The sequence below is a fragment of the Penicillium robsamsonii genome (genome assembly GCF_028829455.1).
Source record: "Penicillium robsamsonii strain IBT 29466 chromosome Unknown utg000005l_segment0_segment0, whole genome shotgun sequence".
Classification (NCBI taxonomy): domain Eukaryota; kingdom Fungi; phylum Ascomycota; class Eurotiomycetes; order Eurotiales; family Aspergillaceae; genus Penicillium; species Penicillium robsamsonii.
This window is the reverse complement of record NW_026643223.1, coordinates 716,836-729,679: the sequence shown is the minus strand read 5'-3', so window position 1 is coordinate 729,679 and position 12,844 is coordinate 716,836. Positions and strand designations below refer to the sequence as shown.

General features: G+C 48.6%; 5 protein-coding genes across 5 annotated transcripts; all 5 read right to left on the bottom strand.

The window, feature by feature from the left end:
* Nucleotides 1-517: 517 nt before the first annotated feature.
* N7447_008313 (uncharacterized protein) lies at nt 518-3,428 on the bottom strand (the record flags this gene model as incomplete). The annotated part of the gene is made up of 6 exons (XM_057232575.1): nt 518-948; nt 1,026-1,175; nt 1,228-1,294; nt 1,350-2,093; nt 2,143-3,071; nt 3,185-3,428. 6 exons carry the CDS (start codon nt 3,426-3,428, stop codon nt 518-520), a joined length of 2,565 nt encoding a protein of 854 aa, XP_057082117.1.
* A 398-nt stretch (nt 3,429-3,826) lies between these two features.
* Nucleotides 3,827-5,772, bottom strand: N7447_008312 (uncharacterized protein; the record flags this gene model as incomplete). Its single annotated transcript, XM_057232574.1, has 3 exons — nt 3,827-5,434; nt 5,486-5,690; nt 5,741-5,772. 3 exons carry the CDS (start codon nt 5,770-5,772, stop codon nt 3,827-3,829), a joined length of 1,845 nt encoding a protein of 614 aa, XP_057082116.1.
* Nucleotides 5,773-6,999: 1,227 nt separating this feature from the next.
* Nucleotides 7,000-8,079, bottom strand: N7447_008311 (uncharacterized protein; the record flags this gene model as incomplete). Its single annotated transcript, XM_057232573.1, has 1 exon — nt 7,000-8,079. One exon carries the CDS (start codon nt 8,077-8,079, stop codon nt 7,000-7,002), a length of 1,080 nt encoding a protein of 359 aa, XP_057082115.1.
* A 935-nt stretch (nt 8,080-9,014) lies between these two features.
* Nucleotides 9,015-10,746, bottom strand: N7447_008310 (Zn(II)2Cys6 transcription factor; the record flags this gene model as incomplete). Its single annotated transcript, XM_057232572.1, has 2 exons — nt 9,015-10,001; nt 10,057-10,746. The coding sequence occupies 2 exons, from the start codon at nt 10,744-10,746 to the stop codon at nt 9,015-9,017; spliced, it is 1,677 nt and encodes a 558-aa protein (XP_057082114.1).
* An 894-nt stretch (nt 10,747-11,640) lies between these two features.
* N7447_008309 (uncharacterized protein) lies at nt 11,641-12,470 on the bottom strand (the record flags this gene model as incomplete). The annotated part of the gene is made up of 2 exons (XM_057232571.1): nt 11,641-12,299; nt 12,353-12,470. The coding sequence occupies 2 exons, from the start codon at nt 12,468-12,470 to the stop codon at nt 11,641-11,643; spliced, it is 777 nt and encodes a 258-aa protein (XP_057082113.1).
* Between the last annotated feature and the right edge of the window lie 374 nt (nt 12,471-12,844).

The window sequence follows — 12,844 nt, the reverse complement described above, 5'->3', positions numbered from 1 at the left end:
AACTTCCTGTTTCAAGTATAAAATGCTGTATGTTGTAAATTTTCGTTGACACACTCTTCGCCGATCTGCATAAGCCAAGCTGTGTGTTGGTCCACAAATAAGCTTAGTACTTCCATCCACAGCCAAGTCTCTTAGACTTTCACCAATAGCCCACAGAGCTCACCTTTGGGCTTTATGTCTTGGCGGGGGCCGGCCCCATACATCGAGTGAAGTGTGGTATTTCAGTATCTTTTACACAAAACGAGTACATATGAATACGCACTTCCCCTGTGGCCGGGGACATTCAGTAAGCTGCGTGCGAGAGGCATTTCTTCATTCCTCCGTTGAACTCTTTTCTTTTCTGTTCTACTCCGTTATACGTTGTTTGCTGGTGATTCTCGAAAAAGAAGTCTAACAACTCAGCAACGATCACTAAGTTCAGCCCCCTAATCCGAGATTGATCCACCACAATCAACTATGTCGATCTACAATATGTGAATGAGGCAGTCGGGATTTTCGACTTCCATGTAATAATATCTTAGTTCTCATTATTCTCTTCATCACTATCGAATACTTCCTCCTCCTCCTCCTCCTCATCATCCTCATCCCCGTCTTGATAATCCTCATCTTCCTCATCCTCTCCCATGGCAGCATCCAAATCCAAAACATCGTACCGCATAGCATCCCCATACAAAACACAAATAGCGCGTCGTCCCTTCTGTCCATTAACATCAACATGCGCAGGTCGCGCCTTAGGGCCATGTAGAGCAAAGCGGTGTATAAGGACACCCGCATGAGGGGATTCTGCCGAGAGATCTAGTGTCGTAGCCGATATGGTAGGCTTGGGAGCGGATGGTTTGCTGTCACAATCGATGTAGTCAAGGACAAGAAGTGATGGGTCGGCTGTCTCGCTTTGGGGTTGTGTTGAGGCGGACTGGAAGGGGAAGTTGAGGAGATGGGAGGATCCCTCTGTTCGGATAGATTGTTAGGTATTGCATATAGAACGTAGGATAGGAATATGACAACTCGATGTGTGAGTGACTTACTGCTGTCGCGCCAGAGAACCATGAGTGTGTTGTCGCTGACGAATTGGAGTTGGCGGACTTCGCCGTTTTGGAGGTCGAGGGTTGCAAGAGATGTGCTTCTTGTTGAACTGACGCCGCCGACTGAGTTGAGGATGACGCGGTAGATATAGACTAGTTGCGAGGATATAAGCAACTATAATTAAAGGGTGATTGTATGACGAACCTTGATGTTTTGAGGTGGCTGATCGAGTAGCGACGTATATCGAGCAAGGCTGGCCTTCCATTGCATCCTGTTCCATAAGTTAGCATCCGGGGCAAGATAAAAGTTATCAGTCGCAAACTCACCTCGTAGCAGAAAGTTAGATCGATAACCTCTTGGTCGCAATCGGAGTGAAGCGTCAAAGGCGAACGATGGAGAATTCCCCTGCGCTGAGTCAAGGCAATCTCTCCAAAGACCTTCTCAAACTGGATACCTAGACGCTTCGTCAAGTCATTGAGCTTAGGCGTCTCGACCGATGTCCCATCACCACCCTTATCCCGAGCTTCGCGTTGCTGTTGAAGAAGTGACTTGTAATTGTCGAAGAACGAGCGGTCGTGGCCGCCTGAGAGCCACTTATCAGCGGGAGGGGCAGGGGGCTGAACAACTCCGAGCATAGGAAGTTGGCGGATAAAGTTCCGCAGGGCACTTTTGGTCAATGCGCCTTTAATATACTTCACAGTAGGGGGAACATCGAACAAGTCCCTCTTCTCCTGCATCTCTTCTAGTGTTTGCGACAAGGGGTCGCTGTTAAGAACGTGGATTTCTTGATGAAGCCATCTGGAGAAAGCAGCGAATTGACCCAGTTCCTCGTTAGCATGAGTGAGAACACGGTGCGCAAGGACATGGAGACAATCAAGTGTCTCCACGATAGTATTGAGCTTGGTCGTATCCAGCCCAAGGACATCGCTTAGCTTGTGGAATTTAGACAATCCAACCAATCGACTGAGAAGAACTTGACTGCGTTCCAGGGCTGGGAGAAGACATTCGTGGGTTAGTCGCCGGATATTCTCATAGCCGCCCGAGACGGCCTTATCCCATCTCTTGTGGCCCTAGATCGTTCATTAGCACACTATCTCTCAAATAGCAGGGGTGACATACTCTTTCTCCAACAATATCCGTAAGGAACTCTTTCATCGGCTCAAAGCAATGACCAGTGACCACCAGATGATAGATAGCAGTGATAAAATCACACTGGCATTTCTCCTGCAAGTCCTCATTAACACTGCGCAAGAACCGCGCAGGAAGCTCCTGGGCATTCTTCCACTCAAGCTCAATCTGCCGCTGCACCTGACCAATATAGCGCAGCAAATTCTGAAGTTGAGTAGTCTTTGACGCAAGAAGAGACAGATATCTCCCAGACTTTGTAATAAAGCGAAGATCCATCGTAACAAGCTCAAGCGGACCACGAGTATCTCCCTTAACCGGCGAGACCAGCAGAGCATGCGTAGAGCTCAAGGGGTGCGAAGAATGCCGCAAGATACGACACGAGTCGGGGATACCGGGGGAGCTTCCCACAGGGAAAGAGCCAATCTCAAAGCAATCAAATATGCGCAGGTGGACAGTGCCATCGTCGAACCCGACAGATAGCACATCAACGGAGTCGTTGTTATCCTTCGAAGAATGGAAGATGGCGTCGAGGGACGCCCGCGAGCTGAAGACATCGTCCTCGCCTCCTGTTGCAGGCAGGGTACTCAGCTTTGGCAGCGAGCTCTCAATGTCCAGCAAGGCAAGTTCCCGAGGTAAATCTGCTTTAAGCATCGTAGTTGCTTTGGAAGGATACACTCCCGGGGCTAGAAGATCGTCAACGGACACCTGGCCCGCGGATTCATCCAAATCCCGCTGTGCGGCTTTGCTATCGGTGAAATTGACACCCCACCCAACGCACGTTGCCTTGGGTGTTGGGTTTTCAGTGGGATTGAAGTGCTCCTCTTTCTGCTGGTAGGTCTGGTAGTGATGCACCGTCTTCCCAGTGTAGGAACTGATGATGCGGAGTGAGCCATCTCCGCACGCGACAGCTAGGAGGCGACCTGCTGTAGCGTTAGTAAATGATCGGGTGTGGTATCAATAAGTAAGGCCAGTAAGATCTGATCATAGAAAAGTATATATAGCAAAGCTCGGTGACAAAGAAATTCAAACCCACCATTCCTCTTCCACGCCATCCCTCTAATCTCGCCATCCTCTTCATCCTCGCCTAGGTACGGATCTCCACCAAAAGAACCACCAAACACTCGCTGCCCATTAAGCCGGAATACGCGCAGTTCGTCATCCTCGGTCGCCAGCGCTATCAGGTCCATCGTGGGACAGTACGCCACGGCCTGCGCCTTGCATTTTGCTGGTAAGGACTTCTCCCCGACCGGGGTCAGTTGGGGGCCCTCGGCTGCCATTATGGGTATTTCCTTTTCAAAACAGATGGCACATTCAGCCCATTCTTATTTTGAGAACATTAAAGGTTCAAGAATTGAGGTGTGGCGCTGTTCCTTTTTGACTGAAGCTGTTGACCGCGGGTGGTGGATACAGAGGGATTCTTGGCGCGTTTTGGTGTTCCGATCTGTTGGTATGGGACCAACAAACACCACTCTGGAGTTTACATTTGGTTCTCCTGTCTACTGGATTGGTAGAATTTATATATTTGGGACTGTTTTTCTTTATTTTATCTCTATTGAGAGCTAAATGATACATGTGCGGAGGACGAAACCTCCACCGACGACCAGCGCCGGCAAAATGATAATAAAAACATGAGAATGATGATGCCAGACAAAAGTCTCTGAGAGGGAATCTCTTGTCAAAATGGAGTCCCATCCATGTCAGCCTGGATCAGATTCTTCAGATAACTGAGCTCATCCATCAATTCCTGCATGGTAGCATTCCCTTGGAACGAGGCGTTGCTGCGACGGGAGCGAATGCGCTCAATGGAAGTCTCGCTCACTTTCCGCTCTGCGATAGGGAGATTACGTTCCGTGTCGGAGCCTTTGGGGAGCTCGGGAAGCAGGATAGGGGAGCCATTGGGGCTGCGCGACATCGCAAGGGCCTCCATGGACTCGAGGGCGCTAAATAGGGCAGCGTGGCGTTTGGGGTTGCTTTCCACTTCATCCATGTTCTCAATGCCCAGACCAGAACAGTCGATTCCTGGTGAGGACAGGGAGACGGTGAGTTGGGGGAGACCGACGCTCCAGGGAGGGAGTTCTCCGGATGCTGAGTTCGGAGACGATGGTTTGGAGTAGACAGTGAGGTGGGGGGTATTTGGGTCGGTATTGGTTGCGCCATCGCCAGACTGCGAAAGGTCTGGTGTTCTCCATCTTTCGTCGGACAAAGTCTCGTCCTGGTGGTGATCAGATACGGAGGCCGATGTCATCGATTCGTGCGGGTTATAGTCGGTGTCGGTGTCGGTGTCCGTACTCCATTCAGAGAACCGGCTGTATTCAGGCACCACATGGGAGTTGGTAGAGTCGATTGTTGTTGTTGTCATGCTGGAGAAGTAACTGCGCGGGATCTCGCCATCCATCGCCTTGTCTCTCTCGTCAATGGCGCGAACTGCTTCATCCATGACTGAAGATGGCGTGTTTGGCAGTGTAGGGAGCCTCTTTTCTTTACTGAACGCGGCAGTTGGTGTGGGCAAGTCACCGGAGCTAGCAATATCTTTCAGAGCTTCCCTGATCGCGCGGTTTTCGTCGAATGCCGCGGTATTTCCGTTTGCTGCGCCTCGAGAAGGACTGCGTTTGCGGGGCTCCGGACGCGTCTGCACTGTGAGAAGACGGCCCGGTGCCGTTTCCCCGGCGGTTGCTTTCATCGCGCGACGACTTTGAATAGTGGATGGATCAAGTTTGTCAGGAGAGCTGGATGGAATCGCAATTCCAGCGTTGACCTTGATTCCAGGAATATTGCGGCGATTCTCAATGGTCTCTCTCTGTTGTGGTACCATTTGAGAAGCATTCACTGGTCGCACTGGCTCAAACTTTCTTTCCGCCTCAGCGGGCTGCCTCAAAGCAGCTAGAATGGCTCGGGCTCTCGGGGGAGACATAGAACGTGAATCTTTTTTGTGGCCCTTACGAGCGGCACTGGGTTGAGATACACTCCGGTGAATTCCAGCCATTGGAGATTTACCGGAGTACGCGGGGCTCGGTTCGCGGTGAACTAGTGCAGCTGTCTGAAGACGTATAGGCTGAGGCTGGGGCGGCGGCTTCCGCGGGTTCATAAACTTGTCTTCGGGGTTCATAGTCCGAAGAGGTTCGGATCTTTGGGAACTGCCACTCGCCGAGCGTCCATGTGCGTGGCTGTCGGGTAAGATGATAGGGACATTCAACACATTCATGGGCTGCCCTGGAAGAAGCGGGCACATTGATGTTGTTGGCTCTGCCTCGTTGTAATACTCTATATCATCGTCGAGCAAATACTGTTTTCTTCGTTAGCTCTATCATCTCATATGCGTGAATATGAGCCTCACATAATACCAGTAAGTAGCACCCATTTTCAGACCTCCCGTTCGCCATTGGGTTTTATCTGGTCCATCGCCTATCATATCGGTAAAGGTATGACATCCTCTCCAGTGTCCGGGTCCGACTCGCTTGTCTTTTTCCATCACATATTGCTTGGAGAAATTATCCCATGATCCGAGCAGCTTGACCGACCGGATCTCGGGTTTGGTAATCCTGGATTGCGGTCAGCGCATGAAGACATCAATTGGACTGGGCACACTCACAGTAGGAAAGTCATGAGGGTAGTCGAGATCATCGCAAAGACAAGAATAAGAGTAAAAGAGAGGTACTGGCACAGATGGAAAAAAAAAGAATAAACCAATGCAAGAAAATGCACAACAATGCAAAACAAGGAACCAAAGGAAATGCTAAAAGACAGAATCCCCGTAGAATACGCGCAAATGCAAGGCAACGAAAAGGTAGTCTATAGAGGTCAAAAGAAAAAAGGCAGCTGAAAGCCCGAGCTCATATAACAAAACAAGGCTCACAGGCAGTCCAGACACAAAGCTAACTCCACAAAGGCGGTTCTATAATTACCGGGGGTTGGAAACTGTACCTGTTTCAAAAGTCGAGTGACAGGTCTAAGAATAAACGGGTTTCAAGTGTGTTCGGGGCAACGCCGCAGACAATCACCACTATTCCATGGCCTGGACGCAGGGCCCAAACCAAATAATCGAATAGAGGCGGATCAGGAACCGCGAGGGTGCAATTTCCCCAGCGCAGTGTAAGGCGACAAGGTTGACCAATGAACGGGCGGAAGACGGAAGCGCCGACCACTCGGGTGTTCCTGCGTAGGGGCGGCGCTAAGAGCGAGATTTTTGAAACAGGAGACAACTGAGGTTGAAACGGTAGAAACGGTAGAAACGGTGAAGGCAGAAGAAAAGGTGCGAAATAGGTTTTTAGGACGATCGGCGCGGGGATTTGACGATCCAAATTGGCGGTGATGAGGGGTGGAGCTAGGGTTTAATAACCTGTTGATCTATGTGATCAACGGATTATAGCTAAAGCACAAAAGAAAAGAATATGATCTCTGATTCTCTGATTCTCATGGTGTGGCTTGGGATGCTTCCGTTGTGGTTCGTCGATCTCTATGCAAGGTACTCCGTAAGCACAATTAGATTAGTTAGTGAGATTAGTGAGATTAGTGTGGTTAGTGTGATTAGATTAATTAGATTAATTCGATGGGTTCTCCTTGGCTATATTAATTAGATTAAATTGGTTTTTGGTTATATGATACCAAAAATATATACTATGTAGAGCCTATTCTAGAAAAACACCCATGTTTAGAAGCAAGGTCTCTCTGCAAGGAAGAAAAGACGTGATCTACTAGGCGCTAGTTATGCTCATTGGCGAGATTAAATAGAAGCTAACAAAAGCTAACAGGGATATATCCGAGAATTCTCCACCCGGGCGGTTGCAATTAATTCTGTCAAAATATGCGATTGGTAGATAATGATCAACTCAATCCGACCTAAACCAATCTCTATACAATTTTCTTCCGATCCAACCTCTTATGAACAGCCCCAAGTACAGCTTTCAAAATCCCATCCCCTTCCAATCGCTCCCCAGCCCGATTTCTCCAAGGAACAGTATCAACAATGTCCCTCAGGTGTAAATTATTACACCGTGTTCCAAGATCTTCATCCAATTCCTCCAAATATTGCTGAGCCATCTGGTCATTCCCAATCTGAAAGAACTGAATCCCAACCTGCCAAGGAATAGCACGACAAGCAGGTCCATCCAGCCTCTGAGCCGTCTGGATAATAATACTCTCTGCATCATCGGTGAAAACACCGTCGGTAATCGTGATGATATTAATCGGGGTAACCGACTCTATCGGCTTAGAACGGTCCGAGCCAGAGGCATACTTCTTCGCTCGCTTAGCTGCTTCTTTTTGTGCTCGTTTCGCTGCTTCTTTCTCTTCCACCAGATCCATGTACGGGTCCAGGATATTACGCAGTCGACTCCCGACTCCCGTTCCGCCAGAGGGTCTGACGGAGGCGAAGATCTCGCTTACTCGTTGCGCGGTTCTGATGTTGTAGTATCCGCCGTCAAACTGTGGGCATTCGATGAGGTCGGAGCTGTCTGTGTAGTTGGCACTGTAATTGGTGTTGTATTTGGAGTTGGGCTTTGATCGGTGGTTGATGAAGTAGATATCGATTCCCTCCTTGTCATATTTTGTGCAGACTGGTGCGATGGCTGCGATGGCTTCTCTGGCTTCTTGCCAAAGTGTGCCCCTCATGCTTGAGCTGTCGTCGACCAGGAAGACAGTGTGGAATTGGCCGAGGAAGGCAAACTGGGAATCGGATTCTAGTTCTTCGGGGGCGCTGATTCTGATTGTTGGGAGTCGCGCTTCTTCGTACGGTGGTGGAAGGTCTGATGATTGCTCTCTTGGGAGCTTTGATGTATTGGAGCTATGTGTGCGACCTCGGGACCATGATGGATAATATGTTGGTGCCGTCGCGGTTCCTGTTGTAGTGGTCCCTGCTTTGCGCTCCTTACGCTCTTGCCGAAGACTGGATGAGAAGGAGTGCCATATAGACATCTTTTCAGAAGCGCCCATGGCTGAAGAGTGTATATGGTTTAGATGAAGTGCAGGCGAGGAAGATCTGCTAAATAGACTTGAGTGTCTTAGTAGGCTGCTCAAGTCCTTAAATGATATGTTCCAAACAAAGAATTTGACTCAGGAAACACCTTCTTTATATCTATTCCGTGTCTGACATTTACAGCATGGGCTCGGCTGTGATACCTAGTGTACAAAGAATGGTATGAATAGGGTAGAAGGGCCAAGGCACACTTGGGCAGTTAATGACCAATAAAGTTTTACCCCTAACACATGGCAGCGACAAGGATTTTAATCTAAAAGTCAGCCCGAAGGATGTTAAAGGTACAGAATGGCATCGGAATTTGCGAGGCAGATCAGCCCTATCGTATTTGAAAGTGGTTATTAAGGAGGAACAACCTTGGGATGTTACTCATTCGTGTATAGCCACCGCCTTTGTGTGGCCCGGGCAACAAACTAGATGAGTAGAGTCATACGGGGTTTGAAATTTAACCAATCATATAAGCCATTTCCTACGCACAGACAGGTCTCCTGTGAGTGGCGGAGCGAACACAGCACACAGCACACAGCCCCCGCATACGGCAAAAGTGCACAGGGGGCAGTGTAGTCTACTTCACACTCTGCTCTAGAGATGAGCGAAAGTCCCATCATCCTTTCTAGAATTATATTGGAAGTTTGACTAATGAGGCTCTAGTTTTCCTTCGATTGAGACACTGCGTGATTCATGATAATCAAAACACGCGCCCTATAACACAAAAAGAAATACATAAATCATCAGACATGTAATAACGCTATTGGTGCAATGTGATGAATAAGAGAGAAGAAAATAAACAAAGAAACAAATACATCCGTCGCTTTATACCCCGAGGCAACTATCTTCTTTGGGAGCCAATTGAACTAGATGTCGCCCCATCAGATCAGGCGTACCAGACACTTCAGCCTTCTTCCTTGGTCACAGAATGTAAAACTCCAGGATCAGCAGCGACAATATCCGCCACTGCCAACGCCTGATCTATACCCAACGTGTGTCCAATCGACTCCAGACACTTGACCACCCAGCGGCGCAACCCGTGTCGGGGGTTCTCAACCACTCCAGCGACAAACAAATGCCAGAGGACCACAAGACCTCCAAGGTAGCTTTCAGGCGGCGGAAGAGTAGGGTCCCTATCTATCTGGTGAGCGTTCAAGTGAAACGGAACGCTGCGACAGATCTCCACGGCCAACCGCCGGATCGTTAGCCGCAGCGTCCTGCAGTGAAGACGGAATTCTTCAGACAACGAGTCCATAGAGGAACTGTCTGATAATTGCCAGACGCGGGAGAGGATGATCTCGCTGACTATGATTCGGGCGCTGCGGTATTGGTTCCACGAAGTGCAGACCCACTGGGTGGGATACACGTGGTACTGATCGTCGTATGGCGATATGCCTCGGAATCGCCTTTGGAAGGTAGAGTCGAAGGGGGATTTTACATGGGTGGTATAGTTGAATTCGGGGGGAAGAGCTGCCAGCCAGGCAATCAAATCGGCTTCGATGACTGAGGCTGCTGATATGATTTCCCGGTCATTTTTGTAAGTATTAGTGCGGATGTCTGCGCGGAGGTTCGATACTTTGGCAATTATCATGGTCAGGAGATTGCCGTGAGCTTCTGCTGGCTGGAGAAATATTGCAAGTTTCGTGCATTCGAGTAGTGACTCGGGCACTCGTGCGTCTCGTTGTAGGCAGCTGACGATCTGTTGAGGGGTTAGCTTGAAGTCAAAGGAAGGATTGATGACCCTCACAATCTGATACCGAAGGTGCAAAAACAAGCGGAGACCGGCGTTAGTCTTGAGTTGATCAGGCCCTCGTATATCCAGTAGGGCTGTTGCCCCATTTATATGGTTGGTCCAACTGTGAATATCTTTCGGGGCTCTTGATGTAATCACCTATAAACAGGGCGTCAATAACTATCCGAGGCGTCAAAATTTCAAAATCCCTTACTTCATATATGGCAAGCAGGATGACCGCGCCTAATGTTTGATTTGTTTTCGCCTCTTCTATATCGGCTAGAGCGCCGTTGAGCAATCTCAGAGCGGATCCATACTCCCGGTGGGCTACATCTCTAAGCGATGGTAACCGTCTTACTCGCGAGAGCATGGCCGTGGCAGTAGCAACCACGCTTGCCTGCATAGCTCTCTGGCTCGCAGAGCCCCCGGACTGCATCAAAAAATTGGACATAGTCTCGCTAGTCCAGAAACTGCCGGGGAGAGCATTGGATCGCAGGAAATAACAGACTGCTTCATATTTGGCGACTTCAAGCTCCTGTGACGGCTGTATCTCCAATGGGAAGTTCCCGAGCTGTCGCATAAGATAGATATGCTGTGGATCGGAGTGGAAATCAAAGTCTGGATCCACCAGGGTACTGAGCTCAGACCGCACAGGATTCCCTTCTGGGATTGCAGTGCGAGGCAACCGCTCCGCTCGTTTATTCTTATAAGTCGAGGCCGCCTTCGCCTTTCGGACTACCGATTTGCTTTCGTCGCGGAACATTAGCGACAGTTGATCCCGATATCCGGGGCAGTCCCGCTTGGCCCTGGTGCATTGCGAACAGGCCGGTTGGGCTTGGTCACACCGAATCTTCCTGGACCTGCACTCGCCACATCCTTTGCTTGGTTTACCACAGTATACCATATTCTGCTCTTGATAAATTATTGCACATGGTCCAAGGTAGAAGTACAGTACTCCGTAAGACATAAAGCAGACGTTGCTCAGCCCCATGTCTAGACCGCGCTTAACCGCTTCGGGTATGCTTTGCGACCCCAATCTTCCACTGTCGATCTTACTTAGAATAATGCGGATGCCATAGGGTTACCTCATATAACATATGGTATAGCCAGTGAACAAAACGTATGGGGTATAAAAAAGTAAAATCACCATAGGCTTGTGTTTAGGGCAATAAGCGAGTAGCATATAATATATATCCCGCCTGCATGGAATACACCCAACCAGAATGTCGAAGATCCTCGCAAGATTCTCGACCATGTATTATACTAACAACATCCCTCCTAGCCAACGAAAAGTTTCCACATGGAGAAATTTCATGAACTAGACTAGCCCAGGGTAAACAGACTCACGAACACGGCCAAGATAAAGTATAGGACCTGTTCTTGGCAATGAAATTGTCATTGAATCCTCCACAGTTGAGTGTGAGATGTTTAATAACAGAAATATATCCAGCTTGTAGGCTTTGTACTCATTTTAGTGAAGAGACAGGATACCAAATGCAAGTTCAAACATCCAAGTAAAGCCGTCAACTTGCGATAAACACAACAGTAACAATATCGAGGCAGCGAGTGAGAGCAGAATTCATATTCATTTGATTTAGATATTTTTTTTATTTTATTAAGGTTTCTCACTAACGCTTTCCATTACTCTTCATCTTCTAATTTCCACATTAATCCAAGAAGAAAAAACAAACCGTGGAAAAAACTTTTGCATTAAATTTCATTTATTGTATTAAGTATCGAAAGCTCGAGATGCATATATAGCCCTTGTGACTATTACTCTGCTCGCCTCGGTGGAGACTCAAATCTCAGCATCAATTTGGTTCACACGCTTCCTCTTTCCCCTAGAAAGTCCACTGGAGTCCGAATCCTGCTGCACAAACGAATTGGTTCCGTCATCATGCCATTCGCTAAATTCCCATTGGATCGAAGTCGATTGATCATCACTGACTCCCATACCACGCCGAGAACGCATCAAACGACCCAAGCGGCTCCCTTCTACCATCTCTTCGAACCAAGGGATCCCCCCGGTCCTACCGTGCTGCAGACTCCTAGAGATATTCGGAGAATCATTAGATGGTGGAACAATGACAGAAGACGAAGCGGTCTCGAAGGCTGGTGCTAGATCAGATGAGGTCGAGGCACCAGCACGGGATGTTTCCTCGTCAGAGTCTTGAGGCAGTAATTTTAAATCATCCAGTGCGCGCTGGTCATCCGCTAGCAGACTGCCAATCGTGATAGACATAAAGTTAGATTCTTCGATGGGATCCTCCGTCCAGAACGTCAAAGGTGTGCCGCAGTAGCCACAAAAGACACGCTGGGTCTGGGGTGCATGGCGAGGCGAAAAAATGCGGCGAATGGAAGTGTGAGATTCATCTGGGAAGAATGACTGAGTGTGGGATTGATACCAGCCGAGAGGCACCCGTAGCCATGCTGAAAGAGGTGTGCCGTGAATGCGACCTAGGATTCGATATTAGCCGGGAGATCGACAGGCTTGGCTTGGTTTTACTTACGATTGTCTCGGCTGCCGTCGAAGTACACTTGCGCATGATCTTTCACATCTTCTGGAATATTAATTTGGTATTCGTTTCGACCGCAAGAGCATGAGCCGCGAAGAGGCTCGAAGTCCATGGTGGTACAAGAACTTTCGGGGCGTTGGTGACTTGGTAAAGGTTGGGCTAGATGGTTATAGATGAGAAATAAACCAGGCAACCGTTTCGCCTATTAGATATCCTAATTGAAGCGGAAATAACACTTGATCCAAAAAAGGTGTCAGGATTAAATTACAAGGAGTGAGAACAAAATTGCCATGGAAAAAAAGAAAAAGCAAGATGTGTTCAGCGGACCCTCTCTATGACGTTTAGAGGTTGCCAAGTCCCGTTCTTGGCCTCCAGTTTACTCCGCATTGGGTTTGGGCCTTATCGCTTCCTATCGGTTTCCCGTTTCTCTTTTCATATTCTCCCATTGTTTACCTACAATCACCTCTATGCCTTGCTTCGACAGAG